Here is a 13,707-nt window from a genome sequence, read left to right on the forward strand (position 1 = left end):
GAGTGGGGAGGAGCAGCACGTGGGATTCACCAGCCGCTTCTGGGTGGTGTTCAGAGCAAAGAGGGGGAGAGAGGCCTAATTTTCCATTGTCAGCTGTGAGCTGGGTATATCAGTCGTGCTTCTTGTGTTTGTACCTGATGCTCTCAGTCTGTGCTTTCAGCGCTCTGTCTCCCCAGAAAGTGCCAGTTGTCCCAGTTTGACCTAGGTTAGAGGTTTCCCAGCTCAGAAACAAGAGGCAAAACAAGACCTCGCAGATGCTCCCTTTCCCCCAGCAGCATTTTTCCGAGGCGAAATGTCTCTCTAACACCGGGATGCTCACGCTGGCAGCTCTCAGCTCCTCCAGCCATTTCTTTGCATCTTTTCTTCAGCCCATCTGCTGCTCTTGGTATCGCCAGGCTCCGCCTTTGTGGCGGACGGGGTGGGGGAGTGGTGGAGAAACACATTTCTTTGGCCTCTTGTTGGTGGCTCATAGGTGTGTTCATACAGGCTTCCCCGTTGAAATTTCACAGTGGGGAAATAATTTGCTGTCAAATGCCATTTTGTCTCCGTCTCGCAGCTCTTGCTGCGGTATTTAGTTACGTGGCGTTGCTGCCTGTGAATGACCTGTGGGCAAACTTTAGAGGAAGGCAGGAGCTTTTGTTGCCAGTGGAGCACACTGCGATCACGTTACTGTTACTCAATAATCAGTTGGTCTGGACGTCAGGTTGCGAAAATTTAAACAGATTGTAAATTGTTGAACTTTGCCCCACGCGTGTGGCTCGTTTCTCTGTCCTGTTCCTATTGCTGACAGGGGATTTAATGAAAACAAATGCAGGGTCAAATCAGCCACTAAAATCGCAGTGCAGGAGAGCTTAGCTCGGCTGCTCCGTGGGATGATCAGCTTTGTGTTGCTGGCTCAGGCACTGGTGAGCAGTTGCTCGTTAGGATGGAATAGATGAGTCCAGGGAGTTTCACTGATTTCTGGGAAGCTTTGTTCATTCCCATAAGCTGTGAATCTCGGCTGGTTCTTCTCTCATCAGGTAATTTCATGGCTTCTGTCAGTCCCCAGGAGATACTGACCTGGCAGAGACTCTTAGGGCTGCAGCTAAACCTTGTGCCCTGGGCTGCAAAGAGCTTTGCTCCAGAGAAGCCTTCCTTCTCGCCCGGGCACTGTGACAGGCCCATGGTCTCTCAGCACTGTGCGGCTGGAGTGTGTTTTCTGTTAACGTGCTGAATCTCTCCACAGGGGCTTTTCATCAGAGGCCATGGAGCTGTTGGCCAACGAGCTCAGCATCTATGACAAGCTCTCAGAGACGATTGATCTGGTGAGGCAGACTGGCCACCAGTGCGGGATGTCAGAAAAAGCCATTGAGAAATTCATCAAGCAGCTCTTGGAAAGAAACGAGCCCCAAAGAGGACCTCCACGGTACCCTGTCTTAGTGGCCCTCTACAAGGTAAGAGGACGCACAGATTGTTGGAGGGTTGGAAGTTCTTGTTTTGCACCTGTGCCTTTTCTTTCCCGTTGCATTTTCTTGATGAATTTTCCTGAGTTCTGTAAAAAGCTGCAAAGTGGAGCTTCCTTCCTTCATCCCATGAGCTGGTTTGAAAACAGAAGGCAGCTGACCGAGGTTTGAAATTGCCTGTGTGTGTTGAAACTTTTAATGTGTCAGCACCTTCCTCTCCTTAACCTATTAAAGAATGAGGCTTGGATTGATTCTTGGGGCAGATTCCCAGTGTCGGCACCCTCAGTGGAACCATGAGGAACAAAGGAGATCCTTAAAGTTCAGGGTTGAATAACAAGGAGATCTGGGTTCTGTTTCTGACCCTGTCACAAGCTTCTACCTGTCTCCATTCTCCTAGTTTATAAAATAAACCTGTCACTGTGATGTTTGATGCTAGAAAAATGTTTGGAGACCCTTAACTAAAGGGCACTGTAAAAAGTTCTGCAAAGCGGGCGAGGATGCTGCTGTGGGTAGGTTTGAGGTGTTTGCTACGAGGATGAAGAACTTACTGCTGGCAGGAATATTCAGTGTCGTCATCATTCACGATGGTTTCTATGCAGAAAAATATTCAAGCTTTCTTCCTTGCGGCTGTATAAAAAGCTGTAAAATGAGGCAGGAGAACAGAAAACTGAAAATTTGAATTTTTAGCTTCTGTTCTTGGTTTTGCTGTTGATTGACTTTGGCCGGGGGAAGAATGCGTCATGTCATCTCTGTGAGGCTTATTTGGGATTCTGGAATGGAGAAGGGAGCCGGTGCCAACTATGCCAAAGTGTTTCGAGGCTCGACGGATGTTTGCAGAAAGCCCTGAAAACCTTGTGTAAGAGCTATGGCACAAGAGCGAGCGTTTATTTGATGGGGTGGGGGAATCGGAACTAGCTGCAGATGATCCTCATTGCTCTGGCGCTGGGTTATTTTCAGTGCTAAGACACGAGAACAGCGTTGTGTGGTTTGAGGGCTGCTTCATCTTGTCCTTGGCCAGCCCTAATGATAAAACTGCATGACAACACGGCTGAACGAGGAGCCACGGCAAAACTGGGAGTGTTCCTCTTACAGCACGTAGCCACCGCCCTTTGATACCAGCCAGAAGGTGTGTCCTGTCTGAAGGCACATCAGCTCACTGCAGTGTCGTTAATCAGGTGCCTGTTTTCTCCCGCAGGGCCTGCTCACGCTGGGACTGGTCCTGCTGACTGTGTACTTCGTGATCCAGCCGTACAGCCCGCTGCCACCCGAGGCTCAGCTCTCCAGAGCCCACGCCTGGGGCTCCCTCATCGGCCACATCCGGCTGCTCTCTCTGCCCATTGCCAAGAAGTACATGCTAGAGAGTAAGGAAACCATTTCTCTGCTGTAACATAAGCCTAGCAAGAAATACCACGTTAAATGCCAGCTCTGCGCATCGCTTGGGCACCAAATAAGAAATGTGTCACTGGCAGGGCACCATGGTTTTCTCTTTTCCTACCACTGTTCTTAAAAATAGCATCCTGCGTTCTAGCTGAGGCTCTTTTCCTTCCGTTCCATAGGGGTGAAGCATGTTTTGTCTAACTTCATAGTTTGGTTCTTGCACATTCTCTAGCTTTTAACACCTTGGGTTTTTTCTTTCACAAGAGTTCCCCTTCCTCTCAAAACCTCCATGGTCCTGCAGATTGTACTGCCGCAGCTGTGCTGGGTGAATGTCACCTTTTCTAATGTGTTCTGAGCAAGCAGGAAAAACACTTTGTCAAACAAGTCGTGATACTTGTGAGCAAAGTGTAGGAACCTGAGCGTGTGGCCCAGGTTTGAGGAACAGTTGTTTTTGCCAAGTGGTGGATTGGGAAAGGCCTGTGGGCTTGAGCGCGACGGTGCTTATAGCAGTTAACATGACGTTAAGGGTCATGTTGAGGGGGAAGCTGGGTAAGGGGCTCCGTAATGAGCTGGTCTCATCACGGGAGGGAAACGTAATGGATTTTCCTAGACTGGCATAATAGAAGTGGAAAAGTTTGAGTATTTCTTATCCCCTGTTAATCATTTCCACTGGCAAATGGGTGGAATTATGGGCTCTGCCTCTCCCATAAAACACAAAGACTTGTCAGCCGTGATAAAGCTGGGAATTATTTTGAGCAGGGATGTGGCATGGTGTTGTTCATGTCTGCTCACTGTAAAAACAAACTCCTGTGGCCGTGCCCTCCACCCGTTTATATTTAGCTTCAGCAGCTCATTGTGTTGGAGTTGCCTGTTCTGGCTCTGACCTTCCTGCTGTAGCTAAAAAGGGCTCCCTGAAATGCCAGCGCCGTGTTTTCTCTGGGTCTCCGTCTCCTCTGCCAACACCAGGGGTTTCTGGTGATTGGGTTCATATGGGTGGGACAGGGTATCCCCCATTGTTCTTCCCCTTCCTTAAACACTGGGATCTCCCGCAGGGCGAGGAGATGGCTCTGATAGCCACTGACATTTGTAGTCTGCTCTGACGCAATCTGGCCTTGCCGTGAGTCTGTGCACACCCCTCTGCGTCTGTGCGGAGAAGGAAACCAACGGGAACTTGAGTGCTTGTGTTTGTTCAGTGAAATTATGGTCAGAAAGTTGATGGCTTCTTCCTCCACATGCCACAGGGCCCCTTTGGACTGGGAGAGCCCAGGGAGCTTCCTCAGGACAGCAAAAGGTTTCTAGGACAGGGCTGCCTGAAATGGTGAGCATCTTGCTGGGTGGAGAAATGGGAGCCAATCTGTGAAAACTTTGATCCTCTGTGACTTTGTGACTCTGCCTCAGCAAAAAGAACCGGGCTAGACCCTGGCTGAGTGCAGCACCTAGGGTGAACCTTGGCCGGGTTCCTGTGGGAATCCCTTGTGTCCTGCCTTCCCAGCTGACAGCTGCGGCCGCCAGGGCCTTCCCAGCGTCTGGCTGTCCCAGCAGCACCGCGGGCCACTTCACGGCCTGGCTGAGTGCAGCACCTAGGGTGAACCTTGGCCGGGTTCCTGTGGGAATCCCTTGTGTCCTGCCTTCCCAGCTGACAGCTGCGGCCGCCAGGGCCTTCCCAGCGTCTGGCTGTCCCAGCAGCACTGCGGGCCACTTCACGGCTTGCTGCTGAGTGGACTGTGGCAAAGGCATCCATCACGAATCCGGAAGAGGGCTTTCATGGCGTGGAGCTGAGTGACCTCCTGAGCTCTCTTTTGGGCCTGCCTCATGCACAATGTCACCTTTTGCCCTTAATTTTGGCCTCGTGGTCTGCTGAAGGGAAGAGGTAGAGCCACATCTCATTGTCCTGTTTGTTGATGTGAGCAGAAGGCCAGGAGGTTGTGCTGGCAGGTCCAGCATTCCCCGGTGTGTACTTGACAGGAGAAGGCACCACACTAGGACACTGAGCAGCAGAGAAAAGCACTGACAAAGGGACTCGACGTTGAGGCTCCTCTTCCTTTCTCTGTGTAGATCCTGGTAGATGAAAATTTTGAGGGGGCTGAGGATGAAACACGGAACTTTCTGTGCTCGGGCACCAGTTCAAATCAAGCTCGGGCTGTTCTTGCTGAAAGCCACCTGTGAGCAGTTTGTGGGCTGCCATGGCCCTCCGGCAGAGCTGGCAGGTTTCCCCCTGGCCACGCTGCCCAGTGTGGTGTGGATGAAGCCTGGCCGGGGCAAGCGTGGGTGATCCGGTTCGCTTCCTCTGGGCCCAAAGGTGCCTGGGCAGGCAGGGGCAGTCCACCTGTGGTCTGGGGCCAGGCTGTCCCAGGCTCAGGGCAGCTTTCCTGCATCTGGGATTGCAGGACAAAGCCCAGTTCTACTCGGTTAGAGCAGCCAGGGTTGTGTCAAAGAACAAGGGGAGCTCGGATGCCTGGTATCCCCCGAATGTGGGAGCCTCCCACTAGAGCAGTGGTGAGGCTCTGGGAGGAGCAGGGGTGCAGGGTACTGCTCCCCTCTCCCTCCGGCTCAGGGTGATCTGCCTCAGGTGAGGGACCTTCATCGCGTCCCGTCCGCCCCAGGAGTGTGCAGTGGATGACAAGGGCTGCCTGTCTGTCGGTGGCCGTGGGTGGACCAAGGTGAGGAGCAGTGGCCGCAAAGCTCTCTCTTGCGTTAAGTTTGTAGGATTAGGTCCAAAGTAAATTTCCTTTCTGCTCTGTTGCTTGCCGGCTTTCTCCCCCAGATCAATTCCCATATCAGAACTAATGTTCCCACCCTTTGTTTCTTCAAAGCTGACTCTTAGAACCTTGCCTTTGGCATCTGTGCCTCTTTTTCAGCTGTTTTCCCAGAGTGAGGAACCGTGGGCCCTTCGGCTGGGGAACAGCTCTGTGGAAATGTGGTTTGCATTTGCCCTTCCTGAACTCGTGTTTGCGCTGAGCTTGTGAAAGCCCCAGCGCTGGGTCACGCTGCCTGCTCCGGGCTGGGGGAGCCGCCTCCCACTGCCTCAGCATGCGGCTGTCGACCGGGGGGATTGGCACTTCATGAAGCCCCCGGGGCTTGTAGACCTCTGGGCTCTACCTGCCCTAAGGAACACTGTGGATTTGGTGTGAGCATGTGGGGTGGCTCAAGGCTTTCTAGTGCTGTTCCAAGAAGCAAGCAGGGCCTGCGTGACTTGGATTTGTTTCTCTTCCCTGACGTAGGCTGGGATGGTCAAGTCATTCCCTCTGTGGAGGGAATTTCAGTTCTCTGGTGCAAAGAACAGGTACGAGCACTTCCCTCTCCCCTGCAAGTGCTAGGAAGTAAAATAATGAGCCTGTGGTAATCAGAGCCAAAGGAAAAGGGCTTTTATCTTTTTCTAACAGGATTTGTCTTTCTTCGATTCTAACAGGAGCACAGTGGTGGTCACTCTACCTGTTTTTCAGTGGTCCTTCCCTTCACAGCTGGGTGACAGCCTTACAGCTTTGTTAATATCCGAGTGTGGATTTTGGTGTTGAGGACTGCCACCCAGAGCAATGAGGGGAGGAGCAGGGCAGGAGATTGCTCTTAAATTAGCTTGTGTGGCTGCCTACGGTAAGTTTGGTCCTTGCAGCTCAAAACCCTCAGCAGAGCAGGTCAGTCAGTGGTGAACCAGCTCTTGTCCAGCAACGTGACCCTTTGCACGTTGTACTGACCGCAGGGGTTTTTGACGGCCTCAAGGAAAACGCAACTCTTGCTTCTAATGACGAGCCCTGGTGCTGACCACACACATCCTGCGCTCTTCAAAATCAGCTGGACCAGCAGCTGCTCAGACACCTAAAAGCACCTAAAACAAGTAATACACGTGGCTCAGTGGCGGGAAAGGGACCCTGGAGAAGACTCTGTGTCCAATTCTCCTTTTTGCCTAGAGCAGGAGGGCTCAAATCGCACGTAGGGGTTTTAGGATCTGTTTTAGAGAAAGGAACGCTGCTGGAGCTGTGTTTAAGCAACACCTTGTGAATGGCCTGTCACTGGCCCATCCCAGGGCCTGCTGGGTGCCAGAGCTGTCTGTGGGGATGGTTACTGGGAGAGGAGAGCAGCTCTGCTTCTTGGCCAGCCACCTCCAGTTCAGCTGGAGGCCCTGCCTTGGCACCTGGCCAGGTCCTGGCTTCTTCCTGATCTTAACCCTTTGCAGGCAGCCTGCGATGGGCCAGCCGCAGCCACTCCGGTTCTCACACTCCTCCCCTCTTGCTGGAGCCCTAACGTGCATTTGTCGACGCAGCTCTGGGCAGAAAGGGAGTATCCAGCGTGCCTATCTTACACCAGCGTGGACTTTCTGCTTCTTGAGTGGGGTGTTGAGCCAGCATTCCCCGTGGCGTTTGCAGCCCACGCTGAATCTGACCTGCTGGGTTCAGCCATGCATGAGCCCCAGGACCACGGGCCCGCTCTGCATGAGAGGGTTGCACAAGGCTGCCGGGGAGGTGAAGCAAGATCTGGTTTCTGATGTCTTGCTGCCTTCAGCGTGGCCTTCTCTGCTGGCTCACAAAGGATCTTCCTTCTTTTTTTTCCCCTAAGCAAAGTGAAGCTGGTTTGCTCTTGAGTTCGTGCGTGTTCTCATGTGCCTGCACCAGGGGCTGGGGTATTTGAGGTGGATGTGTGTGTGCTGTGGGGTGCAGCTCTGCGCAGGGCTCCCTCCTGCCACCGTTCAGCTTCCTGTTTATCTGATCTGGTTTGTGCGTGAATAAACAATCCTTTTATAATATAACCTGAGAGTGACCGACAGACATGTGTGTTGGCTCATTCAAAGGGGAAAAATAAAGGCTGACTTGGCAGAGCAGGGTGGTGCCAAGCTGTCTTCATGCACTGCTTTACTTTGGCCTCTGTTCAGCCAGTGGACTGTGTACTTGGATTTGCTGACAGTAAACTAACTCCAGGTCGTTGTGCTAATCCAGATCACGAGAAACTCTTCCTTTTGCTTCTATATTTTGATGCCTCCAAAATTTGTTTCATCGTTTGCAGAGTAAGTGAATTCTCGCTTTGAATTTGCTTCCCTGGTGAGAGAGCGTGTCGTGCATGGCCCGTTGCAGGGGGTTTAGCGGCCTGGCAGAGCCTGTTTGTGCTGGTGACACAGGCACATCAGACTCTGCACAGGCTGAAGCCACCATTGGGCAAGGGGCAGCAGCTGGGAGGGATTAGTTTCAAAAGGGTGCTGTTCCTCTGAGCCAGACTGCTGCCAGAGCAGCACAAGCTGTTTTCTAGGGCACATAAACAGAGGTGCAGCCTGGAGCAGCCGTTGGGGGCTTTCCTGGCAGCTTGGGCCCTGCCTTCAGTTTTCTAGACTGATGCAGATTTCTTCTGCAATCATGCTCTTTCACCCAGGGGACCTCAAATTCCTCTTGGACTGGGCTGAGCAGACTAGATTTCACAATGTCTCGTTGGATCAAAACCAGTTTTGTGCTGTGCTGGAGATGGACTAATCATCCTTGGGTCGCTTCACCAGCCGTTCCCCATTAGTGACATGAATGAGTAGTTCTTCGAGCTGTTGACTTCTCACCCAGAACAAAAACAAGGGTTTCTTGGTGGGTTCGTTTGTAGATATTATTTTGTTACTGGATGTTCCTAAAAATGCTCGGAACCAGACTGGGAGGTACTTTCTTTTCCTGGCTTAAATATATTCAAGATTAAATATATTCAGGAAGTTCAGTGTGAAAGGGGTGAGGATCTTGTGCTGAGCAGGGACCTTCTTCACAGTATAGATTTAAAACCCCACGGTGATGCGTTCCTTAATCAGGACTTGCACACTGTAATTAATAAGTACATAGTATTCCTGTCTGAATTCCTCCAGAACCCATCAGTTTAGCCTGACTTTGACGTGACATTAGAAATGATCAGGTTAATTTTTAGCCTAGTGAAAGAATTTTAGCGAGATGGAGCTCAGAAAATGTCGCTTTTGCACCAAAGTGCTCCAAACGTCTCCTCCTGACTGTGCCACCACAGAGCTCCTCGTTTCCACATCTGTGAAGTAAGAATGATGAGATTTACCCTTGTGATCAGCAATTGATGTCTAAATTGCTTGGAGCTTTTAAAATACTGTTTTTTCTTTCTGTAAAATCAGGGGAGGGGATGTGGTGATACGCACGTCATGTGCCCTGCTGCAGCGGCACAGCATGACGTGTACCAACAAGCTGTTTACTTGAGTTTAGGATCCGTAAGTCTGCAGTGGTGCCAGCGTGGCCAGGCGTAGCAAGATCAACCTGGCCAGCCTATTCTTTGGCTGTCGAAGCAATAACAGTAGTTTGAGCCACAGCTTTGTGTTCAGGTTAAGGGCTTGGAAATCCCTGTCCTGAAAGTAATGGAAAACAGCACTGTAAACCCCAGCATTTGGAAGCTGGGTATCTCCAACTGGAGGGAGAGCTGCAGCCCTTCTGTGGTGATGGTGGTTGGACATCAGAGCACTGAGGATCTCGTGGGCCCTTCGGCGCCGGGAATTGTACAGGTGGGATCCAACGTCTCTTAAAAAACTCTGTCAGCCCTAAGAACCAGCTTGTGGCTGGGCTTTTGCTGTGAAAAGGAAAGCAGGAGGCAAGTACTGCTTGGGCTGTCAGATGTGCTCCATAAAGGGTCCCCTTGGCCGAGGGGAAGGTGTGGTCATGGGCAGCAGAGGGGAGGCTGAGGTCTTAAACCTGTCCTTTAGGGTCTGTTCAGATCCACCTTGAAAAACCCGCTGACTTTTACAAAGCTGTGGGGAGACTGTGAAAGTGGAGATCAGCATCTTCTTGTTGTTGGGTCTAGGACGTAGGAGCAAGGTTGTTGCCATCAGTGCAGTGACATAAATGAGTCACAGGGCCGGGGTGAGTCCACCGCATCCCGAGCTTACCTTTGAATTGGCCGTTGTAGAGCTGGTCATGCTTTTGGAGAACCCCGAGGTTTACCTGCAGACCTCCCCTGACTACAGGGTCAGTGGTTGTAGTTCTCGATGGTATATTGGGCTCCGCGAGGGGCTGTCCAGAAGTGTTGTGGGTGTTAGTGGAACAGCCAGGTGTGTACAGTGGACCCACAAGACAGGAGGGAGAAATTCTTGTGAATATTCAGGCCAGTCTGTCCTGAGAGCCCAGAGCTTGTCCTGGACTTGCTGAAGTTGCTTGAATACTCCAAGCACTGGTTCCTCATGAAGTGTGAGGTGGGTCTGGGGAATAGGGTCAGCCTCAGGAAGCAGAATCAGGGATTTGGAACCAACCTTTGCAGATTGTGGAGCTGCTTGCTCCAGGGCTTCCCTATGAACCTGCTGCAGTGCCAGGCTGGTATTTCACCCTCCATATGGTCCCTATAGAGGCCAGGGCTGTCCCTGAGATCCTGCTCGCACATCTGCATGGGCAAGTTTCCCTAAGTTTTATTGCTTCGCTGCAACAGGCAGAAGCAGGGCCAGGTCTTCTCAGTCACCTCCTCGCTTCCAATCTGGTCGTCCCCACCCAGCATCTCAGGGTTCTGTGCACACACCCCTCTGTAGTTCTGGGGACGGCCAAAAACCTTGGGAGATCCTCTGTGAAAATGGCCAAGAAGGGCGGGGTGCTCATTTTAAATTAATTGGAAGTTGAAAATTATTTTTCTGCATAGTGGAGAGTAAAGTCATAAACTCCTTCTAGCATTAATCATAGCTGTGTCTTAAGTTGTTACCGCTTGGTCTGTGCTGTGTTAGCAGCTGGAGGTCCCCAGCTCTGGCTCTGCTAGGAGCTGTCCTGATACAGGGGAGGCCACAGCTCTTCTTCGGGAGAGCTAGTAAAGCATAAAAGCAAATATTACATGGATATGACTGGTGGGGAGCCAAGGATCTGCTTAACAAAGGAAAGGCTGCTCCTTAGAGAGGAGTGAGAAAGCCTGAGCGTGGAGGAGAGCTTAGCTGGGACTGGCCTGCGCTTGTGAGCGTAATTTATAGTTGTACAAGTCAATCCTACGGCTGCTTTCCTGTGCCCCAGCTGTAGCGGGGTAACGGCCCATGCCCAGCGCTCGAACGATTGATCGGGTGCGAGTGGACGGGACCACGGTGTGACGGTTGGCATGAAGAGCTCATCTTCTTCTCAATCTCCGAGCTGAGCGTGTGTGTGCACAGCCGTAAACCAAAATCATCCCCACGGTGTCTGGGCAGGGTGAGGATGTGAAAGCAATGAAGGGAGCGTAATCAAAAGGGAATGAGCGTCCTCGGTGGAAGCCCCGCGCGGGTCCCCTGTGTGCTGTTGTGTGTCCTCTCCGTGCAGCCTCTGCTCCCTCCTCCCTGGGAAGGGCAGGCGCTGCTCGCCGCCCATACTTGTCATGCCAGTCACACATATGCTGGTGCACAGACTAACACCCTCAACAATAAATTACAAGATTAATTACCAAAAAAAAAAAATGCATCTCAACTGTGCTGCGCTTGGGTTATTCATCGGGGAAAGAAATAACCTCCTGAATCGAGCAATTGAGAATGCAAATATGCCGGCCTGGCTCAAAAGAGGCCCCAAGCTCTGTCCCAGCAGACTGATTAGCATCCCCGTACGTGGGGTGCTGCCCAGAGCCCAGCCAGGAAATTTGGGAATAACTCTGCTTAACACCCTGGGATGAGGTCTCTACATTTTGCCCAGAGGGAAATTATAGTATTGCTGCTCCCTGTGTGATGAGACACCATGAGATGGGTTTTCTCGTTCTCTTCGAGGCGACGGCCCGTCCTCTAGTGAGATCTTTGAGCCTTTTGTTTCCTGCCACCGACCAGCTGTTTTTTGTGAGTTGGGTTGTTTTGTTGTTGTATAAGTGAAGCTTTCTGCAGGCAGTGGAACAAAGATTTTCTTTTTTCTCTTGTGAGCAGGGAGGGAAAGTAGGTTGGAGCAGTTTCTCATGGGAGTGGGGCTTCTGCTTGCAATAAGGATTTTACACTTTGTTTCGCCTCTTTACCCCTTTCCCTGAAAGTGTAGACGCGTCTTCCAGAAAGACGAGGAATTATATCCTGATCCCACCCAGCAGCAGCAGGGTGGGAAACACAGCATTTGAGGCTTGATTGGAAATACTCCCAAAGAAAAAAGCAAAACGAATCCCAATCTGCTCCTTGGTTTTGTGTTCCAGTGAACCTAAATCCTCTCTAACATTCCTCGGTGTCTGTTACAGGTGTTGGAGGGAAAAATAAAAGTTTTCCGATTAAATGCTCTTTATCAGGTGCAGGAGCATGAACGTGGCTGGAAACTGCCAAGGCAGGAACAGGCAGGCTCTACATCATCTTTTTTCCCCTCAAAAGCTGCTGCGCATCCTTGTTTCCCAGCTTGACTTTTCAGACAGGCTTCACCGTCTCTTCTGTCTCCGTTTCCCAAGTGGGTGGCCGGCAGCGGCGTCCAGGAGACATAAGCTGTTTTGACGAGTGCTGGCACCGGCCGCGACGGGTGGGCCTGTTGTGAGGACAGATCTCTGGATGGTTCATGTGAGGTGTGTCCCAGGCCGTGGGTTTGTCCTCACCCACCCTGACAGATCAGGTGCTTGGTGGGTTTGCTGCCACTGCCCTGGTTAAACGTCTCCTCAATGGATTGCGGCTGGTTTCACGTAAAAATCGAATTTTTGAAGATGGAAATGTATGCAGTATTGGTTGTAGGGCAGTTCACCCGATAGCGGTGTAACAGCGATTTCTGGAATACACAGTGGGTACAGCTGTGGTCTGGGGGTTCCTCCTGCTGGACTTTTCACCCCATTTCACCTTCAAGTCAATGCACGGCATGAGTGAAGCCAGCAGCAGCACACCTTGGCGAAATCCCGCGTTCCCCAGCACCTTCTGCACTCAGAGACTGGGCAGACTTTGCCCTGGACAGAGTATTTCTTAATCAATGCAGGGTGAAGGGAAGGGTGGTGATTGCAGAGGTGCCTTGGCAGGGTTCCTGGCAGCAGTGCCAACCACCTTAGAGTTACTCCTTTCAACCTGGATCTTTTTTTTGTCTCCTCAATAACACATGTGGATTGTGCTTTCGTTTGTGGACTTGTCTCACTTTAATGACACCATGTATGGCGGTTGCCATCCTCCTGTTGACAGTGAAAGGGTGACTCTGAGCCTCGTGTATACAGAGATGCGGAGTTTCCACAAAGCTCGTCCATGTCTCGCAACCCTGAGCTGTATCTCCAAAATCTCCAGCCTGGGCTGGAACCGCCCTGTGATGAGTTCCCTGCCCGCTGAAGCTTGTTCTTTGAGTAACTTAGAGCCGTAAGAAGCTGTAAGAAATTTCAGTGTTTCATGCTGGGGATAATGAGTTTATCATCAAGCCTTTCTCCTTTCCATTTCGTTTTTGCTCTTATTAAACACATTTCTCTTGTTTCTCCCCAAGAATGCCAGGACTGGTGGGCAGCAGGTTGTAGACAGAACGCTTCTACACTTCCTGCAAACTGCACAGTCTGTTCTGCTGTGAGAAGCCTTCCGGTAGTGACAGACTTGGGAGAACTATCAGAAAAGCTCCAGAGGTCTCAGCCTTTTCTGATCAAGGTAATGGATGGACGTGTAAGGCTGGATCATTAGTCCAAACTCTTCAACAGCACCAGCCAAAGACCTTGGCCCAGTGTTTTTAACCCCAAACTGCTGATTGAGGTAGAAGATGTGTCTCAGGAGACGTTTATCCCCAGTTTAAAGATGTTGGGGGTGAGGAGCTCACCTGTTCCTCTGACTGACTATCAGTGTGGTTGGAACGTTAGTGACCGAGATGGCTATCACTCTTGGATGTTCTTTGGTGGGAGGGAAATGGGAGTGGGGAGGAAGCCCTGGGGCACGGCTTTTACCCGTGTTTCGTGTTGTTCAAGACAGGGCAGCACCTCTCCTATGAAGAACTGAAGCATTTTCAGTCCCAGGATCCAGACCTGGCAGAGGTTATCATAGAAGAGAATTCAGCTGAGTTGTGGAGCTGTCCGTTTCTCTTTC

At 51.3% G+C, this 13,707-nt stretch overlaps 1 protein-coding gene across 1 annotated transcript in view; it reads left to right on the top strand.

The window, feature by feature from the left end:
* Nucleotides 1–1,230: 1,230 nt before the first annotated feature.
* LOC104490805 (chromosome unknown open reading frame, human C6orf89) overlaps nt 1,231–13,707 on the top strand; it is a 16,056-nt gene continuing 3,579 nt past the window's right edge. The window contains exons 1-4 of the mRNA XM_010133145.1: nt 1,231–1,433; nt 2,638–2,803; nt 13,124–13,278; nt 13,590–13,702. Coding sequence (XP_010131447.1) covers nt 1,245–1,433; nt 2,638–2,803; nt 13,124–13,278; nt 13,590–13,702 — 623 coding nt within the window. The 5' untranslated portion in view covers nt 1,231–1,244. The remainder of the gene's footprint in view (nt 1,434–2,637; nt 2,804–13,123; nt 13,279–13,589; nt 13,703–13,707) is intronic.

Source organism: Buceros rhinoceros, unplaced genomic scaffold (assembly GCF_000710305.1).
Source record: "Buceros rhinoceros silvestris isolate BGI_N320 unplaced genomic scaffold, ASM71030v1 scaffold14440, whole genome shotgun sequence".
NCBI lineage: Eukaryota > Metazoa > Chordata > Aves > Bucerotiformes > Bucerotidae > Buceros > Buceros rhinoceros.